This window comes from Corythoichthys intestinalis, chromosome 14, assembly GCF_030265065.1.
Source record: "Corythoichthys intestinalis isolate RoL2023-P3 chromosome 14, ASM3026506v1, whole genome shotgun sequence".
NCBI classification, from domain to species: domain Eukaryota; kingdom Metazoa; phylum Chordata; class Actinopteri; order Syngnathiformes; family Syngnathidae; genus Corythoichthys; species Corythoichthys intestinalis.
Window position 1 is genome coordinate 17,201,016 of NC_080408.1, and position 18,037 is coordinate 17,219,052.

At 38.7% G+C, this 18,037-nt stretch overlaps 1 protein-coding gene across 8 annotated transcripts in view; it reads left to right on the forward strand.

Annotated features, from left to right (window-relative positions):
• The window catches only part of LOC130929769 (receptor-type tyrosine-protein phosphatase mu-like), a 468,571-nt gene that overhangs the window by 298,590 nt on the left and 151,944 nt on the right, over nt 1-18,037 (forward strand). For 5 of the 8 annotated variants that reach the window (XM_057857249.1, XM_057857247.1, XM_057857248.1 and 2 more), the window contains exons 15-16: nt 5,885-6,020; nt 10,536-10,565. In XM_057857249.1, the coding sequence (XP_057713232.1) occupies nt 5,885-6,020; nt 10,536-10,565 (166 nt within the window). The remainder of the gene's footprint in view (nt 1-5,884; nt 6,021-10,535; nt 10,566-18,037) is intronic. The other 3 variants (XM_057857252.1, XM_057857254.1, XM_057857253.1) reach the window with 1 other exon arrangement.

Sequence of the window (18,037 nt, forward strand, 5' to 3'; positions counted from 1 at the left end):
GTGGTCTTGTATGTCTTCCATTTTCTAATAATTGCTCCCACAGTTGACTTCTTTACACCAAGCGTTTTACCTATTGCAGATTCAGTCTTCCCAGCCTGGTGCAGGTCTACAATTTTGTCTCTGGTGTCCTTCGACAGCTCTTTGGTCTTGGTCATAGTGGAGTTTGGAGTGTGACTGACTGAGGTTGTGGACAGGTGTCTTTTACACCGAAAATGAGTTAAAACAGGTGCCATTAATACAAGTAACGAGTGGAGTCTTGTTAGACCTCATTAGAACAAGTTAGACTTCTTTGACAGCCAGAAATCTTGCTTGTTTGTAGGTGACCAAATACTTATTTTCCACCATGATTTGGAAATAAATTCTTTAAAAATCAAACAATGTGATTTTCATTTTTTTTCCCCCACATTCTGTCCCTCATGGTTGAGGTTTACCCATGTTGACAATTACAGGCCTCTCTAATATTTTCAAGTAGGAGAACTTGCACAATTGGTGGTTGACTAATTACTTATTTGCCCCACTGTACTTCACGTTCAATATTAAAATGTCACGCATTGTGAACATGTGAAAGAAACTATATTGCATTGTCCTCTAGTTGTCGTCTCGCCGGACAAAAACTGGCATTCGTCTCATTATTTCTAGGCTCCCAAGCTACGTTTTAGCTCGTCACATCGTCATGAAAAGTTAAATATTTTCGGTATCGTCATTGTTGACGAAAACAACTTTTTTTACAAAACTGTAAAAATGCTACATTATCAAAATGTTCAATAGTGTGAGGTTAAAAAGTCAACGGACCAAAACTGCCAGGACCACAAACATCGTGAAAGCTTTAGCAGCTTAGATATATGTTGGCAACTCCGTATTGTCCTCTCTGAAACTCCCAACCTTTAGCTGCATCCTGCGCCAAGCTCAAAGCGAGATAAGTTCACCCTCGCTTAATCACGTTTGCGGCCAGAACGCTCAGAGCGTACTTTACAAAAGATATGGGAGGTAGCACGGGAGGGGGATAAAACCAAAAGAGATACATTTTTTAAACGCCTGAAATAACCAAAACATTTCGCATCAGCCGGGGTGGAGATACAGCCAAGGCGCAATAGAGTCTTAAGGAGATAAGAGGCAAGTGTCCTGCACCTTAACATCTGTGTTACTAAATTTAGAATGATGAATTGCCATGTCAGCCAAATGTGACGCCATGTTGTCTACCTATCAAGGAAAAAAGTGTATATCTATCCTACTGACATATTATTCTCAGTCCTGCGTGCCGCGATCAACATATTTTTTTCTCTTTTTTCATTCAACAAGCTGGACTGAAATGTTAGCAGTCAGCTGCGGACTAATGGAGCTGATGCCACACATCGCGATTTTTTTTCCCTTCTTCGCCACAATTGTGTGACAAATCCGCACTTTGAGCTCATCAGGATAGAGAAAGAGACTCGTCTGTATTCCCATCTCGACCCCCCGGAGGGATTGAGATTCTCCGAGCGATTCGCACAGCTAGGGGCAAGCCAGAAGAATTTTAACAAGATCTGCTTTTTATTTATTACCTCTACCAAGGAGGGTCTGTTCTCATTGCTTTAATATCTCGCACAAGTAGACCCACAAAAATGTCTTAAGGATCCATGCTCTTAATGACACAGGAAGTTTGCCTTTTTGGTTCAAAGCAGCCATTTTTGGCTGATTTTGGCCAGATCCCAAGTGGCAAATTAGACACACTGAACGAAAAATCTAAATTGCTGTGCAACTCAAGTTATTATTAAATTTGCATTAAAAGCAAATACCAAACACAAATAATGTTAAAAAAAAAATGACAGCTTTAAAGTAGGAGTAGTAAAGCAGAAAAAATGTTTTATACTCATGTTGCGATTCCAGTTACAGTGCAGGACTTGTATCACCGCCAAAATTTGTACGCATGAAAAATCTCTCCAACCGTGGCCTTAACATAATTAGTGCACCTGTAATTTCTGGACTATAAGGTGCAACTGACTATAAGCCGCCAGCCACCAAATTTGACATGAAAACGGCATTTGTTCATAGATAAGCAGCACTGGACTATAAGCCGTAGTTGTCCTCATTGTATTATGGGATATTTACACCTAAAGATATTAACTAGTAACACTTCATTTGACAAATGCATTATAGGACTGTCATGAAACCAAATGAACCACCATGAAGCTTTAAACCAATTGGCTGCAAAGCCTTATTGTTTCAAAAATCTTCATTTGGCCATCACTGCACCCTTGGGGGAGACAGTCAACCTCTGCTGCCACCTGTTGTCAACACTGTTGTCATCCAACATTCCTCCTAGCATGCATTGCGGCACTACAGATGTAAATAACAATCAAAATTCATGTTCTGTGCTAATTATTTCTTCAGTTACTGTTCCAGTTGTTTCGTAAATTGCTAGCTATTGTATTTGGTAACATTTTCTTGGATAGTGGTGCCATAATACTGTCATAATTATTACATGACACTGTCATAAGCATTATTGAATGTTTATAATAGATGTCGGTTAGTGTCATCCAGTAAATTATCTCACTTTTGAATGGATGTAAAAGATCTGAGCTGGACATAAATGGAGTTGGTGACATAATATGCCACATGACACATATTGACATCTGTCATAAGCATTCAGTAATGCCCATGATTGTGTCATGTCATAATTATAACGTTCTCATGACAGTCTTATGCTGCCGCTGTCAAATAAAGTTTTACCTTTTAACCCAAATAAATCATCAAATAAGCCGCACTGGACTATAAGCCGCAGGATTCAAAATGAGGGGGAAAAAATTAGCGGCTTATAGTCCGAAAATTAGGGTGTATATAAACATTAGAATTCACATTTGGGTTTGCAGTGGATAGTGTGAGAAGACAAATTTAAAAATAAAATGATAAATGAAATGCCTAACAGCTTAATACATAATACGTAACTCAATTTTAAGAACAGGCTATCATACTCCAAGCAATTAAGTAATTCTTAAAGCAACACTAGGGAACTTTTCAACCATTATAAATTATTTTCATAGCATTTGTGATAATATGTGGTGTAATGTGCTGACTGTTTCAAGGCAAACATCACTTCCCCCTTTCCCCATTCATTATAAAGACAGAGGTCAATGCAAACGCTTTTGCGCGAATTCTGCAAAGATGGCAGAGCAACAAAAGAGACAAAAAGTTTTCTCTGAGGAGGAAAAAAGGGAGGCTTCCAGGATATACGGAATATAAAATTGCCCACGGCTTTCACTCGCTAGTGTGACTTAGCCAGACTCAGCCACACAGTCGTAATCGTCATATGCTATTGTTTAGCCACAACTGGATTAATTACCTTTTTACTATTCATCATTCACACTGCCGCTGGAAAAAGAAATGTTTAAACCATCTGCAGACGACCGGGAGATAAGATTTTCTATTCATTGATGATTTTACGACAATGTGTGGGTTTGCGCTGGTCCTCATGGGAAACGCAGTCTTCCTTAAGGCAAAACATTACCGCTTTTGTCCACCGGCATCGCTGATATCGACCAAAAATGAAAAGTTACCAACTGTTGCTTTGAATGAATAAAAAAAATATTTTATGTTGAAATACAGCATCGAACTGCAAGCAGAAAAATGTCCCATAAACAAACAAAAATGTTTTTAGCCAATAAAATGAAATTCAAAACAAATAATAATAATCCCATAAATATCTAAAAATCGCTGCTCTAGAAAAATTCAACGTCAGTATCATATTTTTCGGACTATAAGTTGTTGGGTTTTTTTTCTGTAGTTTGGCGACGGGTGGATTAAGGCTTGGTTAATACTATTCCGATTTTTTTCATATCAGTTTTTTTGGCGTGCCCGTTCAGACTGCCTTTGTCCATTGAGCCCGTTCAAGTATCACGCATGCACACTAATTCACAGTCTGAGATGTGCTGTGCAAACTGACCCGCATGAGCAGGAGCATCAAAACAAATGCTGGCTAAATGGCATTCTAGGGTGATTATATTTTGATTTCCAAAAAGAGAACACAAACAAAAGACATTAATAATCTCTGTTTAGTCCTATACTCAAAGTTGATATGGATTGATAGCATGTATGACGGACACATATACGGACAGTTTGCAGTTTCTCGGCCATGTTAGCAATCTTGAAATATTACTCATTTGGAATAATGAGCAGTAACCCCCCATTTTATTTTTTTAATGACTTGTCAAGCTCGCCTCTTCCCTAAAAGCAGCATACAAGCTAGGCGCTAAGGCTAATGCACAGCTCCATCACTAACGCCCTGTCTGCCTCACTCTTTGCTGACTTAATTGCTGCGTGAATTCCGATTTGGGGGGATTTGACAGTTCAGACTGCAGCCACATTCTGGAAAAATGTGGCCCAGATCGAATTTTTACCACATACGAAAGTGACCAGGATCGGATTTGAATTGGTCCATTTTTATGCGACCTGTCCCGTTCAGACCGTCAAGTTAATGCCTGACCTGAGTCTGAAAAACACGAAAAAATTGGATTTGTGCATTAAGACCTGCGGTATGAATCAAGCATTATACTCTGGAGCGATTTATGTGGGAAATTATTAACCTTTTTTTGATATCATTTCAAATGTTCTTTCCACATTTAGTTTTTTTTTATGCGTCATGTACAGTGTATCACAAAAGTGAGTACACCCCTCGCATTTCTGCAGATATTTAAGTATATCTTTTCATGGGACAACACTGCCAAAATGACACTTTGACACAATGAAAAGTGGCCTGTGTGCAGCTTATATTATAAAGTTCATTTATTTTCCCCTCAAAATATAGCCATTAATATCTAAACCTCTGGCAACAAAAGTGAGTACACCGCATGGGAACTACGTACATCCCTAAATGTCCAAATTGAGTACTGCTTGTCAATTTCCCACCCAAAATGTCATGTGACTCGTTACAGGAGTGCTGTCAGCATTGCGGCAGAGATTGAAGAGGTGGGGGGGTCATTCCCACCACCATGCTTGACTGTAGGCAGGACACACTTATCTTTGTACTCTTCACCTGGTCACCGCCACACATGCTTGAGACCATGGGAACCAAACAAATTAATCTTCGTCTCATCAGACCATAGGACATGGTCCAAGTAATCCATGTGCTTCGTTGACACGTCTTCAGCAAACTGTTTGCGGGCTTTCTTGTGTACCGTCTTCAGAAGAGGCGTCCTCCTGGGGTGACAGCCATGCACACCGGTTTGATGTAGAGTACGGTGTATGGTCTGAGCACTGACAGGCTGACCCCCTACCACTTCAATCTCTGCAACAATGCTGACAGCACTACTGTCGCGAGTCACATGACATTTTGCAGGGAAAATGACAAGCAGTACTTTTTGGACATTTAGCGATGTATGTAGTTCCCATGCGGTGTACTCGCTTTTGTTGCCAGGGGTTTAGATATTAATGGCTATATTTTGAGTTATTTTGAGGGGAAAATAAATGAACTGTATTATATAAGCTGCACACAGACTACTTTACATTGTGTCAAAGTGTCATTTTGTCAGTGTTGTCCCATGAAAAGATATACAACTTAAATATCTGCACAAATGCGAGGGGTGTACTCACTTTTGTAATACACTGTAGCTTAAGCATACTGTGCACTTATTCAGGCTCTGGTTTTATTTTAAATTGCCTTTAAAGATGAAGATCACGAATGTTGTTGGTGTTGGATTTTATCAAATAAATTTCCCCCAAAAATGTGACTAAAACTCCGGTGCAACTCATGTTTTTTTTTTTATCTCTTCATTGCACATTTTTTGTTTGGTGTGTCTTGTACTCCGGTGCATATTATAATCCGAAAAATTCGGTAGTTTGTTTTTAATAAAAGTAATTTAAACAACTGTAAGTGCTAGAATTGTATTTTTAGACATTTTCCTTTCGTCAGGTGCCGCAACCCATAAACCCAATGCCGTGGAGCCGGAGAAACAGACGGACCACACGGTCAAGATCGCCGGAGTCATCGCCGGCATCCTGCTGTTTGTCATCATCTTTCTTGGCGTGGTGCTCCTCATGAAAAAAAGGTATGCATTCTTTATTTTCTTATTTTTTTGCGTCTGACTTTGAGATCGAGAATAATTATTTCGATGAGGCCATCACGCTCCATTGAGAAAATATTAATCCCTTTACATTGTACCTTTCAACAAATGCTGTCGGCAGGAGGCTTGTGAACAGCCCGCAAAGGAGATAAGCTATAAAAAAAAAATTTGAATATTCTGAGAGTGTACGGATGCGTAGCTAAAGGCTACGTTTACATAAGGCCCCCCTGTTCATACGGCTGCAATAATGAGAAGCAAAGCTCTGCAAATATCAAACGTCTTTTCCTTCCGCGGTGCCTGTTTATACTTTTTATTTCCATTCAGCTGCAGTGTTGAGTTGTTACGTTGCGTGGGGACAGCAGATTCTTTTATGTACTTTAATTCTTATCACTGTTTCAGCAAGATAATTGTAGCAAAATTCATAGCTAGAGCGGTAAAACATACACATATCAAATTTGTCTGTAAATTTTTGCAAGCACGTGTATTTCTGGGGAAAACATGCTTATTTCAGCAGCCACCCCATAATTCACTCAGTGTTCATCATGCTTCCTGTGATGTAAATTAATTCAAATACAGTGAATGAGAGAGGAAAATTGAACCTGTTTACTGATTTGTTTTCTTGCCCGTTGATTAAAGAGTTCTCATTTCTCAGCGCCGGTCCCTATCCGTTCAGTAATTGTTTTTACTTGGGCTTAATCAAAACCGAGGTGGGAGAATTTGCCACAAATGACTCTGGTAACCGCGGTCTCTGCAAGTTGCGTGCGCTGACACGCGAGCGCCTCGTTAAGGTCCAACCTCTGAGGTCAGATGTGGACCTTCTTGTATTATTATTAATAATGTCTGTTTCACATTTTCATATTTCGAACAGAGAGAGAAATTGGTTTGTGTAAGACAAAGTCTTATTTATAGTAAAATGATATTTAAAAGCAATTTCTGTTGGACCAATAATTACTTGTTTGAAATGTGGCATTTCAAACATGTTATTTATTTTATTTTTTTCCCCACAAAACACGTGAGACAACAACGCTTTAAAAAGTTGATCAAAATCTTGTTTACTGGATGAAATGCAAAAGTTTTGCGTTCATATTTTTGGTTTGGAAACTCATTTATAGTATCGACCAGAAGGTCAATAGTGTTACGTTCAAAAACATGAGGTTCTAAATTATTGTTTTCATTGTGAGACATGCAAAAGAATGTGGGAAAATTTTACTGATAAAATTTTGTTCAAGTCAAAAATGGTCACACATAGTTGTGTGACAATATCTCGAAAATGTAATACATTTCGATACTTTGTGGCCCAAAAAGTTATGCTATACGATATGCTCCCACCAAGAACTGATATATTATTTTTAAAAGGTGTCCCTAATTAAAAGCAGACGTGTTTGAGCAGACAGGGGAACAAATGTGGTGTTGTGAAACATTTCCATTGGTTGCTGAACCACTCAATTTTAAAGCGAACCTCTGACTTAAAGACTAAACATTTCCATTGGTTGCCGAACTACTCAATTTTAAAGTGAACCTCGGACATAAAGACTTGTAGGTTCGAATAAGCCACAATTGTTCTCTTTTACTAAAATATGTTATTAGAAACACATAAAGTATTGCCATTGATACAAAAATCTGTCATATTTAGCACATGTTTTGACCTACGGAAGAGCACTATGTTTTATCCGCGCAATGGACGCTTGGGGTGATGATGTAGTTTGTCACCGTCACTCGACGAACACTACCGGTGTTCTGTAATTGCTTCTCCGCGGCGAGATGTCCAACACATGCGCACATCGGTTAAAAGCAGCGAGCACTTACTACAACCCCAAGCAAAAAGTATGGAATCACCATTCTCGGACAAGGACTCACTCAGACATTTTATCATGTAGAACAAACTCAGATAAAAAGCTTGAAAACAAATTTTATTACTGTATTGGCCCGAATATGAGACTGTGTTTTTTGCATTGAAATAAGACTGAAAAAGTGGGAGTCGTCTTATATTCAGGGTCTAGACATTATACCCATTCACGATGCTAGATGGCGCCAGATATCATTGAAGCGAATGCTGAACTTGAGGAGTAATATTCTGTCATGACAGATCTAAGCTACTCTCGAGTTTAACCAGTTTGCATTATTTTATTGCAGTGTTTTTCCTTATTCAGATTTGTTTCAAGACTACAGTTACAGTTAGACCTCACTTTGATGGTTAATGCAGTTATTGTAATTTTGTTGTTTTATCACAATAGATTGGTTTATTTACATTTCAATAACCAGAAGCCATTCATTTACGAATGTGATTGCACTTTAGTTTACATATTTAAATGTTCAGATATTAAGATTTGAATGAGGCAAAATAACATGCTTTTTCTCTTAAATATATTGTTATAATCATTTGTTTCAGATGTACTGTAATTATTTTCTGTATAAAAATTAATTTGGTGTTCAAACTTGAGTCTTGAAAAAGAGGGGGTCGTCTTATAATCAGGGCCGCCTTATATTTGGGCCAATATGGTTGTTCAAAAGTGCAACTCTTTAGGATTCAGAAACACTAAAAGAAATAAATAAAAAACTTTGTGGTGGTCAGTCAATGTTAATTTTATAGAGCAAGTGCAGGAAATATATATAGAATCACTCCATTCTGAGGGAAAAAAATATGGAATCATGAGAAACAAACAAAGAAATAACAATCAAAACACATCTCTAGTATTTAGTTGCACCACCTCTGGCTTTTATGACAGCTTACAGTCTGTCTCTGAGGCATGGACTTGATGACTATTCTTCATCAATTTGGTGCGAGCTCTCTTTGATTGCAGTTGCCAGATCATCCTTGCAGGTCAGAGCCTTGCTGTGGACCATGTTTTTTCAACTTCCACCACAGGTTATCAATAGGGTTGAGATCTGGGCTATTTGCAGGCAATGACATTGACTGGATGAGTCTTTCTCCAAGGAATGCTTTAACAGTTTTAGCTCTGTGGCATGATGCATTGTCATCTTAGAAAATGACGAACATATTTTCAATTTAAGGAATAAGAAAGATGTCTAAAATTTCAATGTAAACTTGTGCATTTATTGAAGATTTGACCACAGCCATATTCCCAGTGCCTTTGCCTGACATGCAGCCCCATATAATCGAGGACTGAGGGAATTTTGATGTCTTCTTCAAGCAGTCATCTTTGTAAATCTCACTGGAACAGCACCAAAAAAAAGTTCCAGCATCATCGCCTTGTCACATGCAGATTCTTGACTCTTGACACCTTGTCCAATGCAGATTTTTGACTCATGATTTCATATTTTTTTCTTCAGAGTGGAGTGATTCCATATATATTTCCCTGCACTTTCTCTATAAACTTAACATTTACTGACCACCACAATGTTTTTATTAATTTCTTTTAGTGTTTCTGAATGCTAAAGAGTTGCACTTTTGAAGTAATTCAATATTTTTTCAAGCTTTTTATCTGAGTTTGTTCCACATGATAAAAAGTCTGAGTGAGTGCTCGTTTGAGATTGGTGATTCCATACTTTTTGCTAGGGGTTGTATTTGTGTTTTTATTGAATCTTTTATTACCTTTTCATTGCCTCAAAATAAGTTTTGCATGTGTTTCCCTCTCATACTTTTAAGCATTGTTTTCTTGTGGTAGCTTTAAAGCAGATTGTGGATCTATTGACCAAATTAGTCATATAGCGTATTTAAACCACCCTTATTTGATATTACTACGCTTAAATATTTTCTTAAGGCATTTTTATGATGTTTTGCCTGAATACATCTAAACAAAACAAGCTGAAAGCGCACAGTAGTACTTGTGTGTCAAATTCGCCTCTTGTAGATGTTTTGCCAGTGTAGCACATTATGGCACAACACCGGTTTTGTCCTACTCTCGTCTCATCCTGTCTTTCCTGTTCATTTTGCTTTTGCTGCTCGTTTTGTGAAATATCGACAGTGCTGCCATGGTCATTAATGTTTATCTCGGGTTCAAATTGAAAAGGGTTTAACAGGTGACATGATTATGTCACTAGAGTAGCACTCTGGAAACCCGGCAGCGTAACCCAGTGACGTCACCGCCCTGCGATGTCAACAACAATGGCGACCTACTAGTTAAACTACTTATACAAATTGTAGAAAACCAAAAACATCAGGAGGGGTTTTAATATCAAATTATTTTAACTCATAATAACGTTTATCTTTTAAGAACTACAGGTCTTTCTATCGGTGGATCCATTTAATGCAGAAAAATACAGTGAATGGAATTAGTTTTAAAAGGAGCTAAATGGTTGAGTTGTGTAGTTATCATCGCAATCACCTCACAAAGTCGAGCCTCCACGCGTTGCCACCATGTCTGATTTTTTTTTTTTTTTTCCAAAAACATTAATATTTTTACTTTTTTCTTTCCATTCCATTCCCGTCCTCTTGCCCCTCTCTCCTCGTCCTCCACTGCTTAAAACCTACCACCACCAACACCACCACCACCGTCACGTCACCGTCACCACCACCACCACCACCACTCCACTCGGCAGAAGAACCTATCACTCCTACACTTACTACCTGTAAGTAACCAAAATCGGTGTCCATGTTCGTCGCCATGCTTTCTCTCTGAACAGCACGCATGCCTTATTTCACACTCATGTACACACCACGTTTATTTGCAGGATTATCTGCTTCAATACATCTTACATACTTTGCATGCAGTTGTTTCTTTCCCCCACCGTCATCCCCCCACATCTCACATCTCATGCTTTTTGTTTGGTTTACCTGATTTTTTTCCCCCTACTCCAGCACGCTGTTGGCTTACTGCACGTTTACCCGTGATTTATAATTAAATGGCCAGGATTGTTTCCTTTTTAAATATCGCCGACAAAACAATAAAATATCGTCGTGAATGGAGAAGAGGCTTACACTGTGCAGCAAAGTCTTTGTGGCTAATCTGCATTGATCGCGGAGACGGCACAGAGGCTGCCTCGCTTCAAAGGATGTCCCACAATGCACCTGCAGATAATAATACCGCGTGGCTTTTTCGTCTCATATTCGCTGACTCGTCGAAGCGTAACAGTCTGAATTTTGTGCCTTCATTTGTTCTAAAATGTTCTCATTTGTTAAGACTTAATTTCCAATAGTGTAGCTTTAGGGCCTCTTTTTGAATGAATCCTAAATGCAGAGGTGGGTACTAGTAACGCGTTGCATTTACTCTGTTACATTTACTTGAGTAACTTTTTGAGAAAAATGTACTTCTAAGAGTAGTTATCCTAATCCATACTTTTTGCTTTAGTAGATTTGAGCAGAAATGCTAATCTTACTTCGCTACTTTGGGCTACACTAGTCTTTACATTTTTCCCATTTTATTGCCATACGCCAGCAGCGGCTCAAACAGTTTCACCAATGAGACATCGCAGCAATAATCACATGAGTTCATTATACCATCAGACTCAAGCTTGCCGTTCTATGATCACGCCAGCCCGTTCAATCACATGGTATGTTTAAAGCACCGTAGAAAATTAAGTATTTGACATAAAGCCCCGCTGTCAACATGACTCGAAAGCACAGATTTTATTCTCTCTCCCAGTTTTTATTTGGCACTGATTGACCACGGAGAACTGGAGAGATGATCGTTTTAGTTTCATTATAGGAAATATGTTTTCTACACCAGAGAGCACTTGTGGTCTTTGTATGAAAAATGCTTAATTTCTGTAGATTTTTCCCCCAGTGGAAGGTTTTTTTTTTTGGGGGGGGGGGGTTCTTTGGCTTAATGTGGTTATGTAATATGTTATAGGATAATAATTACAGTTCATATAGCTAACTTTGTGCTGAGAAAAAAATACCATTGTTTAAAACGAAAATCAAACATCTTAAGCAGTTACTCACAATGTTACCCATTACTTGAATATTCTTTTCACCATATACACTCACCGGCCACTTTATTAGGTACACCTGTCCAACTGCTCGTTAATACTTAATTTCTAATCAACCAATCACATGGCGGCAACTCAGTGCATTTAGGCATGTAGACATAGTTTAAAACAATCTCCTGCACTTCAAACTGAGCATCAGTATGGGGGAAAATGTGATTTGAGTGACTATGAACGTGGCATGGTTGTAGGTGCCAGAAGGGCTGGTCTGAGTATTTCAGAAACTGCTGATCTACTAGGATTTTCACGCACAACCATCTTTAGGGTTTACAGAGAATGGTCCGAAAAAGAAAAAATATCCAGTGAGCGGCAGTTCTGTGGGCGGAAATGCCTTGTTGATGCCAGAGGTCAGAGGAGAATGGCCAGACTGGTTCGAGCTGATAGAAAGGCAACAGACTGGTTCGAGCTAATAGAAAGGCAACAGTGACTCAAATAACCACCCGTTACAACCAAGGTAGGCAGAAGAGCATCTCTGAACGCACAGTACGTCGAACTTTGAGGCAGATGAGCTACAGCAGCAGAAGACCACGCCGGGTGCCACTCCTTTCAGCTAAGAAATGGAAACTTAGGCTACAGTTTGCACAAGCTCATCGAAATTGGACAATAGAAGAAAAAGGAAAAACGTTGCCTGGTCTGATGAGTCTCTATTTCTGCTGCGACATTCGGATGGTAGGGTCAACAACATGAAAGCATGGATCCATCCTGCCTTGTATCAACGGTTCAGGCCGGTGGTGGTAGTGTAATGGTTTGGGGAATATTTTCTTGGCACTCTTTGGGCCCCTTGGTACCAATTGAGCATCGTTGGAATGCCACAGCTTACCTGAGTATTGTTGCTGACCATGTCCATCCCTTTATGACCACAATGTACCCAACTTCTGATGGCTACTTTCAGCAGGATAATGCGCCATGTCATAAAGCTGGAATCATCTCAGACTGGTGTCTCGAACATGACAATGAGTTCACTGTACTCAAATGGCCTCCACAGTCACCAGATCTCAATCCAATAGAGCATCTTTGGGATGTGCTGGAACGGGAGATTCGCATCATGGATGTGCAGCCGACAAATCTGCACCAACTGTGTGATGCCATCATGTCAATATGGACCAAACTCTCTAAGGAATGCTTCCAGCACCTTGTTGAATCTATGCCACGAAGAATTGAGGCAGTTCTGAAGGCAACCCGTTACTAGCATGGTGTACCTAATAAAGTGGCCGGTGAGTGTACCTTTTTACTTGTAACTTAGTACATTTTTTTGGATGGCTACAGTGTATGCAGAAGTCAGGTAATGCTTATTAAAAACATAAACTTTTGCTACGTGACAGTTCTTGGTGAAATATCACAAATAATGAAAAACAAAAGTAGGCCGCACACTTGGAGTGACATCAAATTATACACGGTGGAGTTAAGCGGTTATCAGCACATACTGTTTTAATGGATGAGATCCTACTGACAGCTTTTCTTATGCCTCTTTCAACCCCTAATTAACCCTTTAAGGTCCAGGCATATTTTGTCTGATTTTGCATGCCTTTGATGTTGCCTTTTTATTTCAAAGAAAAAAATATTTACAATGGTCTCGTTGGGTCCCTTTTTTCAGGACACCATAACCGTAATATCCAAAGTGTTGTTTTCTTCACTGACCCCCCCCCCCCCCCCCCAAAAAAAAAAAATCCCCCTAAAATTTGTAAAATTTATGAAATATATATATGGTAAATGGTGTTATATAACTTTATGTCCTATTGACAACCAAACATGCTCAACTAACTGTTTTACGGTCCATGCAGCATTTAAATTTGTGAGAGCAATAAAGCTATAAAACTCAAGTGTAGAGCTGAAACGAATACTCAAGCAACTCTAGTAACTCGAGTTTAAAAACTGATCCGAGTAATTTTATTCACCTCGAGTAATCGTTTAATGTTGACAGCTCTAAGCATCACGTTTTGCCCGGACTACTTTTAATGCGGGAAAACGCGCTGACGTCATGTGTGTAGAGGAAAAAGCAATAAAAAAACGACGCCGACGTTGCTAAAAACTAGCCCGCATGATGCTACGGTGGTAGCAGGTAGCGTCTGCTGCTTTTCATAGAGATCACATGTATGTTGAACTAGATGCGAAATGACAGCGTCAGCGGCGTTAGTAAACAGCCGCCATCTTAAAGCAGTAGACTTCTAAGCACTGATAAATAAGATTAACGTTACTGTCACTCGCTCACGTAACGTTAGCCCTGCGGAGGGCTAGGTTTCTATTAATTATGACCACTGTCAATGCGTGGCTAACGTGTCTTACATACAGGCTTCATTTAATCTGTGAAAACATAGCGCTGTAGCGTGATGAGGGTGTAAAATAAAAACTAATAATGCTAACTGTCAATTTTAGCTCAGTAGTCATTTGCTGGATAAAACACCAAGTAGCACTGGTCCCTAATGTGCTCCAAAACAGCAGATATCATACATTTATTTTGAACACTGCAAAAACTCAAAATTCTATCAGGACTTATAGTTTAGACTGACTTAAAACTTAACTAGAATTTAAAAATAGCTAGACACAAATAGAAATTCAATTGAAAGACGTTGGAAAAACACCTAAATTTAAGTGATGTATGTATGTTATCAAGCGTAATGGCATTTTTAGGTAAGAAATATATATACATGTATATATTAGGGCTGTCAAACAGTTAAAATTTTTAATCAAGTTAATTACAGCTTAAAAAGTGTAATTAATCGCAATTAATCGCAATTCAAACCATCTATAAAATATGCCATATTTTTCTATAAATTATTGTTGGAATGGAAAGATAAGACACAAGATAGATATATACATTCAACATACGGTACATAAGGACTATTTGTTTATTATAACAATAAATCAACAAGATGGCATTAACATTAGTAACATTCTGTTAAAGCGATCCATGGATAGAAAGACTTGTAGTTCTTAAAAGAAAAATGTTAGTACAAGTTAGAGAAATTTTATATTGAAACCCCTCTTAATGTTTTCGTTTTAATAAAATTTGTAAAATTTTCAATCAAAAAATAAACTAGTAGCCCGCCATTGTTGATGTCAATAATTACTTACACAATGCTCATGGATGCTAAAGCCTATAAAATCAGTCGCACCCAAGCGCCAGCAGAGGGCGGCAAAACTCCATAAAACACAACAAGTGAGCGTTTCACTGTGTACTGTCATTTAAATCTCTCTGAGCAAGGCATCTGCGTTAATTGCGTCAAATATTTTAACATGATTAATTTAAAAAATTAATTAACGCCCGTTAACGCGATAATTTTGACAGCCCTAATGTATATGTATATAAGATCTAAACGTTTTTTTTTTGAGTGAAAGCAGTGAATTACATCGAAAATAAAGACATTGATTGACTGAAGATGGTTCAATATTAGATGACATGTCTTGTTTTCTCATGTATATTTTAGGATTGTCAAACGATTAAAATTTTTAATCGAGGTAATTACAGCTTAAAAATTAATTAATCGTAATTAATCGCAATTCAAACCATCTCTAAAAGATGCCATATTTTTCTGTAAATTATTATTGGAATGGAAAGATAAGACAAGATGGATATATACATTCAACATACTTTACATAAGTACTGTATTTGTTTATTATAACAATAAATCCACAAGACATCATTAACATGAACATTCTTTCTGTGAAAGGGATCCACGGATAGAAAAACTTGTAATTCTCAAAAGATAAATGTGAGTACAATGCCATTTCTCTTTGCATTGAGCGCTTTTCTTTTTGTGAACATTATTTTTTTTGAGAGATAGGAGTATTATTTTTGTTGTGCTTTCACTAAATGATACTGTAGCGACCTAAATGTTCTTAACTGCCCAAATGCATGATTGGAATTTGGGCAACCATGAGTCACAATGGTGGCTACAAATGGTATATCTTCTCTGCGTAGTGTACAATATATGGTGTTAAGATAAAGATCATCTCCAGTCATTCTTCCCCATGTCGCGCACCACTATAATTAAAATTGTTGTGATTGAAAAGCTGCAGTTTATACCAATAAATAGTGCGGCTCCAATTAATGTCTGTATTGCCTATTCGCCCCTTTTGGTAATTGGCGGTGCTTTCAACTCTTTGCCGTAGTGAGGAGCGGACGGGCGATCCAGGGTGGCTCTTTATCGTCGATTGGCTCGGTTCGTCCGACTTCCTCCTTAGGAAGGCGGCGGCATGCATATAAGTACCGAAAGGCGTTTGATGGCTTTTTGTGGGTACTGTTATTGGCAAAACAAAAGCATGTGGGGGACGCAGCATTTTAAGCCTGCGCTAACTGCGCACTATCTCTACTGTCTACTCTCTCGCTCCCTCTCTCTGACTCGCTCGACCACTTTCTTCCTCACTGCTCAATCTGACAATGCCGGTCACATTGAAAATAACAGCGGGCCCTTGGTGGTGCCGGTAACACTTGCATCCAGACCACTTGTTTGGCTCTCAATATACTTCAAACGGCGCCATTGTAGTCTGTTCGCGGCAATGCTTGAGTGGTTCGTTCCGTGCATGCGTTAATTGCGTTAAATATTTTAACGTGATTCATTTTAAAAATTAATTACCGCCCGTTAACGCGTTAATTTTGACAGCCCTAGTATATTTATAATTGCTCTTCACCTAAAAATATGTTTTATCCGATTACTCGATTAATCGATACAATTATCAGTCGATTACTCGATTACTAAAATATTCGATAGCTGCAGTCCTACTCAAGTGACATTATTCCAATTTTACTTGGTCGATTGACGTCAAGTAAAAACGAGAGTGAAGCTCAACTTTCACAGTTTCAAATGAGCCCAACTAGCGGCAGGTGTGTTACGTAATTACAACGTGAAGAAAGTTCAAGGATTATATGTGCGCAGGACGCGTCCCACGACGTTAAAGGGTTAATAAACTCATATGAATGTGTTACCTTCATGCTAGCAATCCCGTTACTTGTCTTATGGGTATATGGTTATCATTGGACAGAGAAACTTTCTGCCTAGCAACAACTGTTCTTATCCATCTTTTAAAGCCTAATTAATAAAAACTAGCTAGAAGTGCTCATACGGAGCATCTTCCCCAAACGCATGCAGTCACCTGGATGATTGATGAAGCCTGTGAATACGTTTGCGTGCACATCAAAGTCCTGCTGCCAAAATATGCACTTCAGCCGCAGTCGCCAGAGGTGGCGTCCGACTGAAGTCGCCTAGCATGCTTGTTAGGCATGCGCTCACATGTGCCGTCAAATGCCGTGTCAAAAGCGCGGCCTTTCATCCGCCGGCCGGCTGCCCCAGCGCACTGAGGTATTGGCGTAGTGGTGTGGCAGTCGGGCATCAAGGGCTGCCAAGGTCCCCGTGAGGGTTGGAGCGTACCATCAAACGAGAGATATGCTAACTGCTTTCCAAAATGAGAGTCCCGAAACTCATCTCAATGTATTGATTCCTTCAGATGATTTCATCAGAATAATGGAAATCAAATATGTAGGTGAAAGTAGCGAATAGGGCCGAAATGTGATGCCAACATCAGCAGCTTGTTCCCAGGCCTAAATAGCTGCATATTTTCTCTCACTTGTGTCATCAGATTACCTTTATTAAGAATAAACCAACAATGCATCTACCTGAGCTAGAAGCGGGAACTCCTTATGAGAGGCTAACACTAGCGACTAATTAAACCTTGTGCCTATCAGTAGAGTGTAAAATAGTAATTATGACAGCTTAAACTTGCATGTAGATGTTAGATTAAGTTTCATAAAAATGGCAGAATCTAAAAGTGCAACAATGTGCTTATTATGTTGATAAAATAAAGCTCAAATTTGATGCTAAAACTCGTGTGTTGGTCTTTAAAACCTCCGAATGCTATTCTCCAACCACAGGTGCTATAAAAATGTCATCAAAATCAGCTAATTATACTTACCGTATTGGCCCGAATACAAGACGGCCCTGATTATAAGACAACCCCCTCTTTTTCAAGACTCAAGTTTGAAAAAAGACTTTTTGAACACCAAATTAATTTTTATACAGAAAATAATTACAGTACATCTGAAACAAATGATTATAACAATATATTTGAGAGAAAAAGCATGTTATTTTGCATCAATCAAATCTTAATATCTGAACATTTAA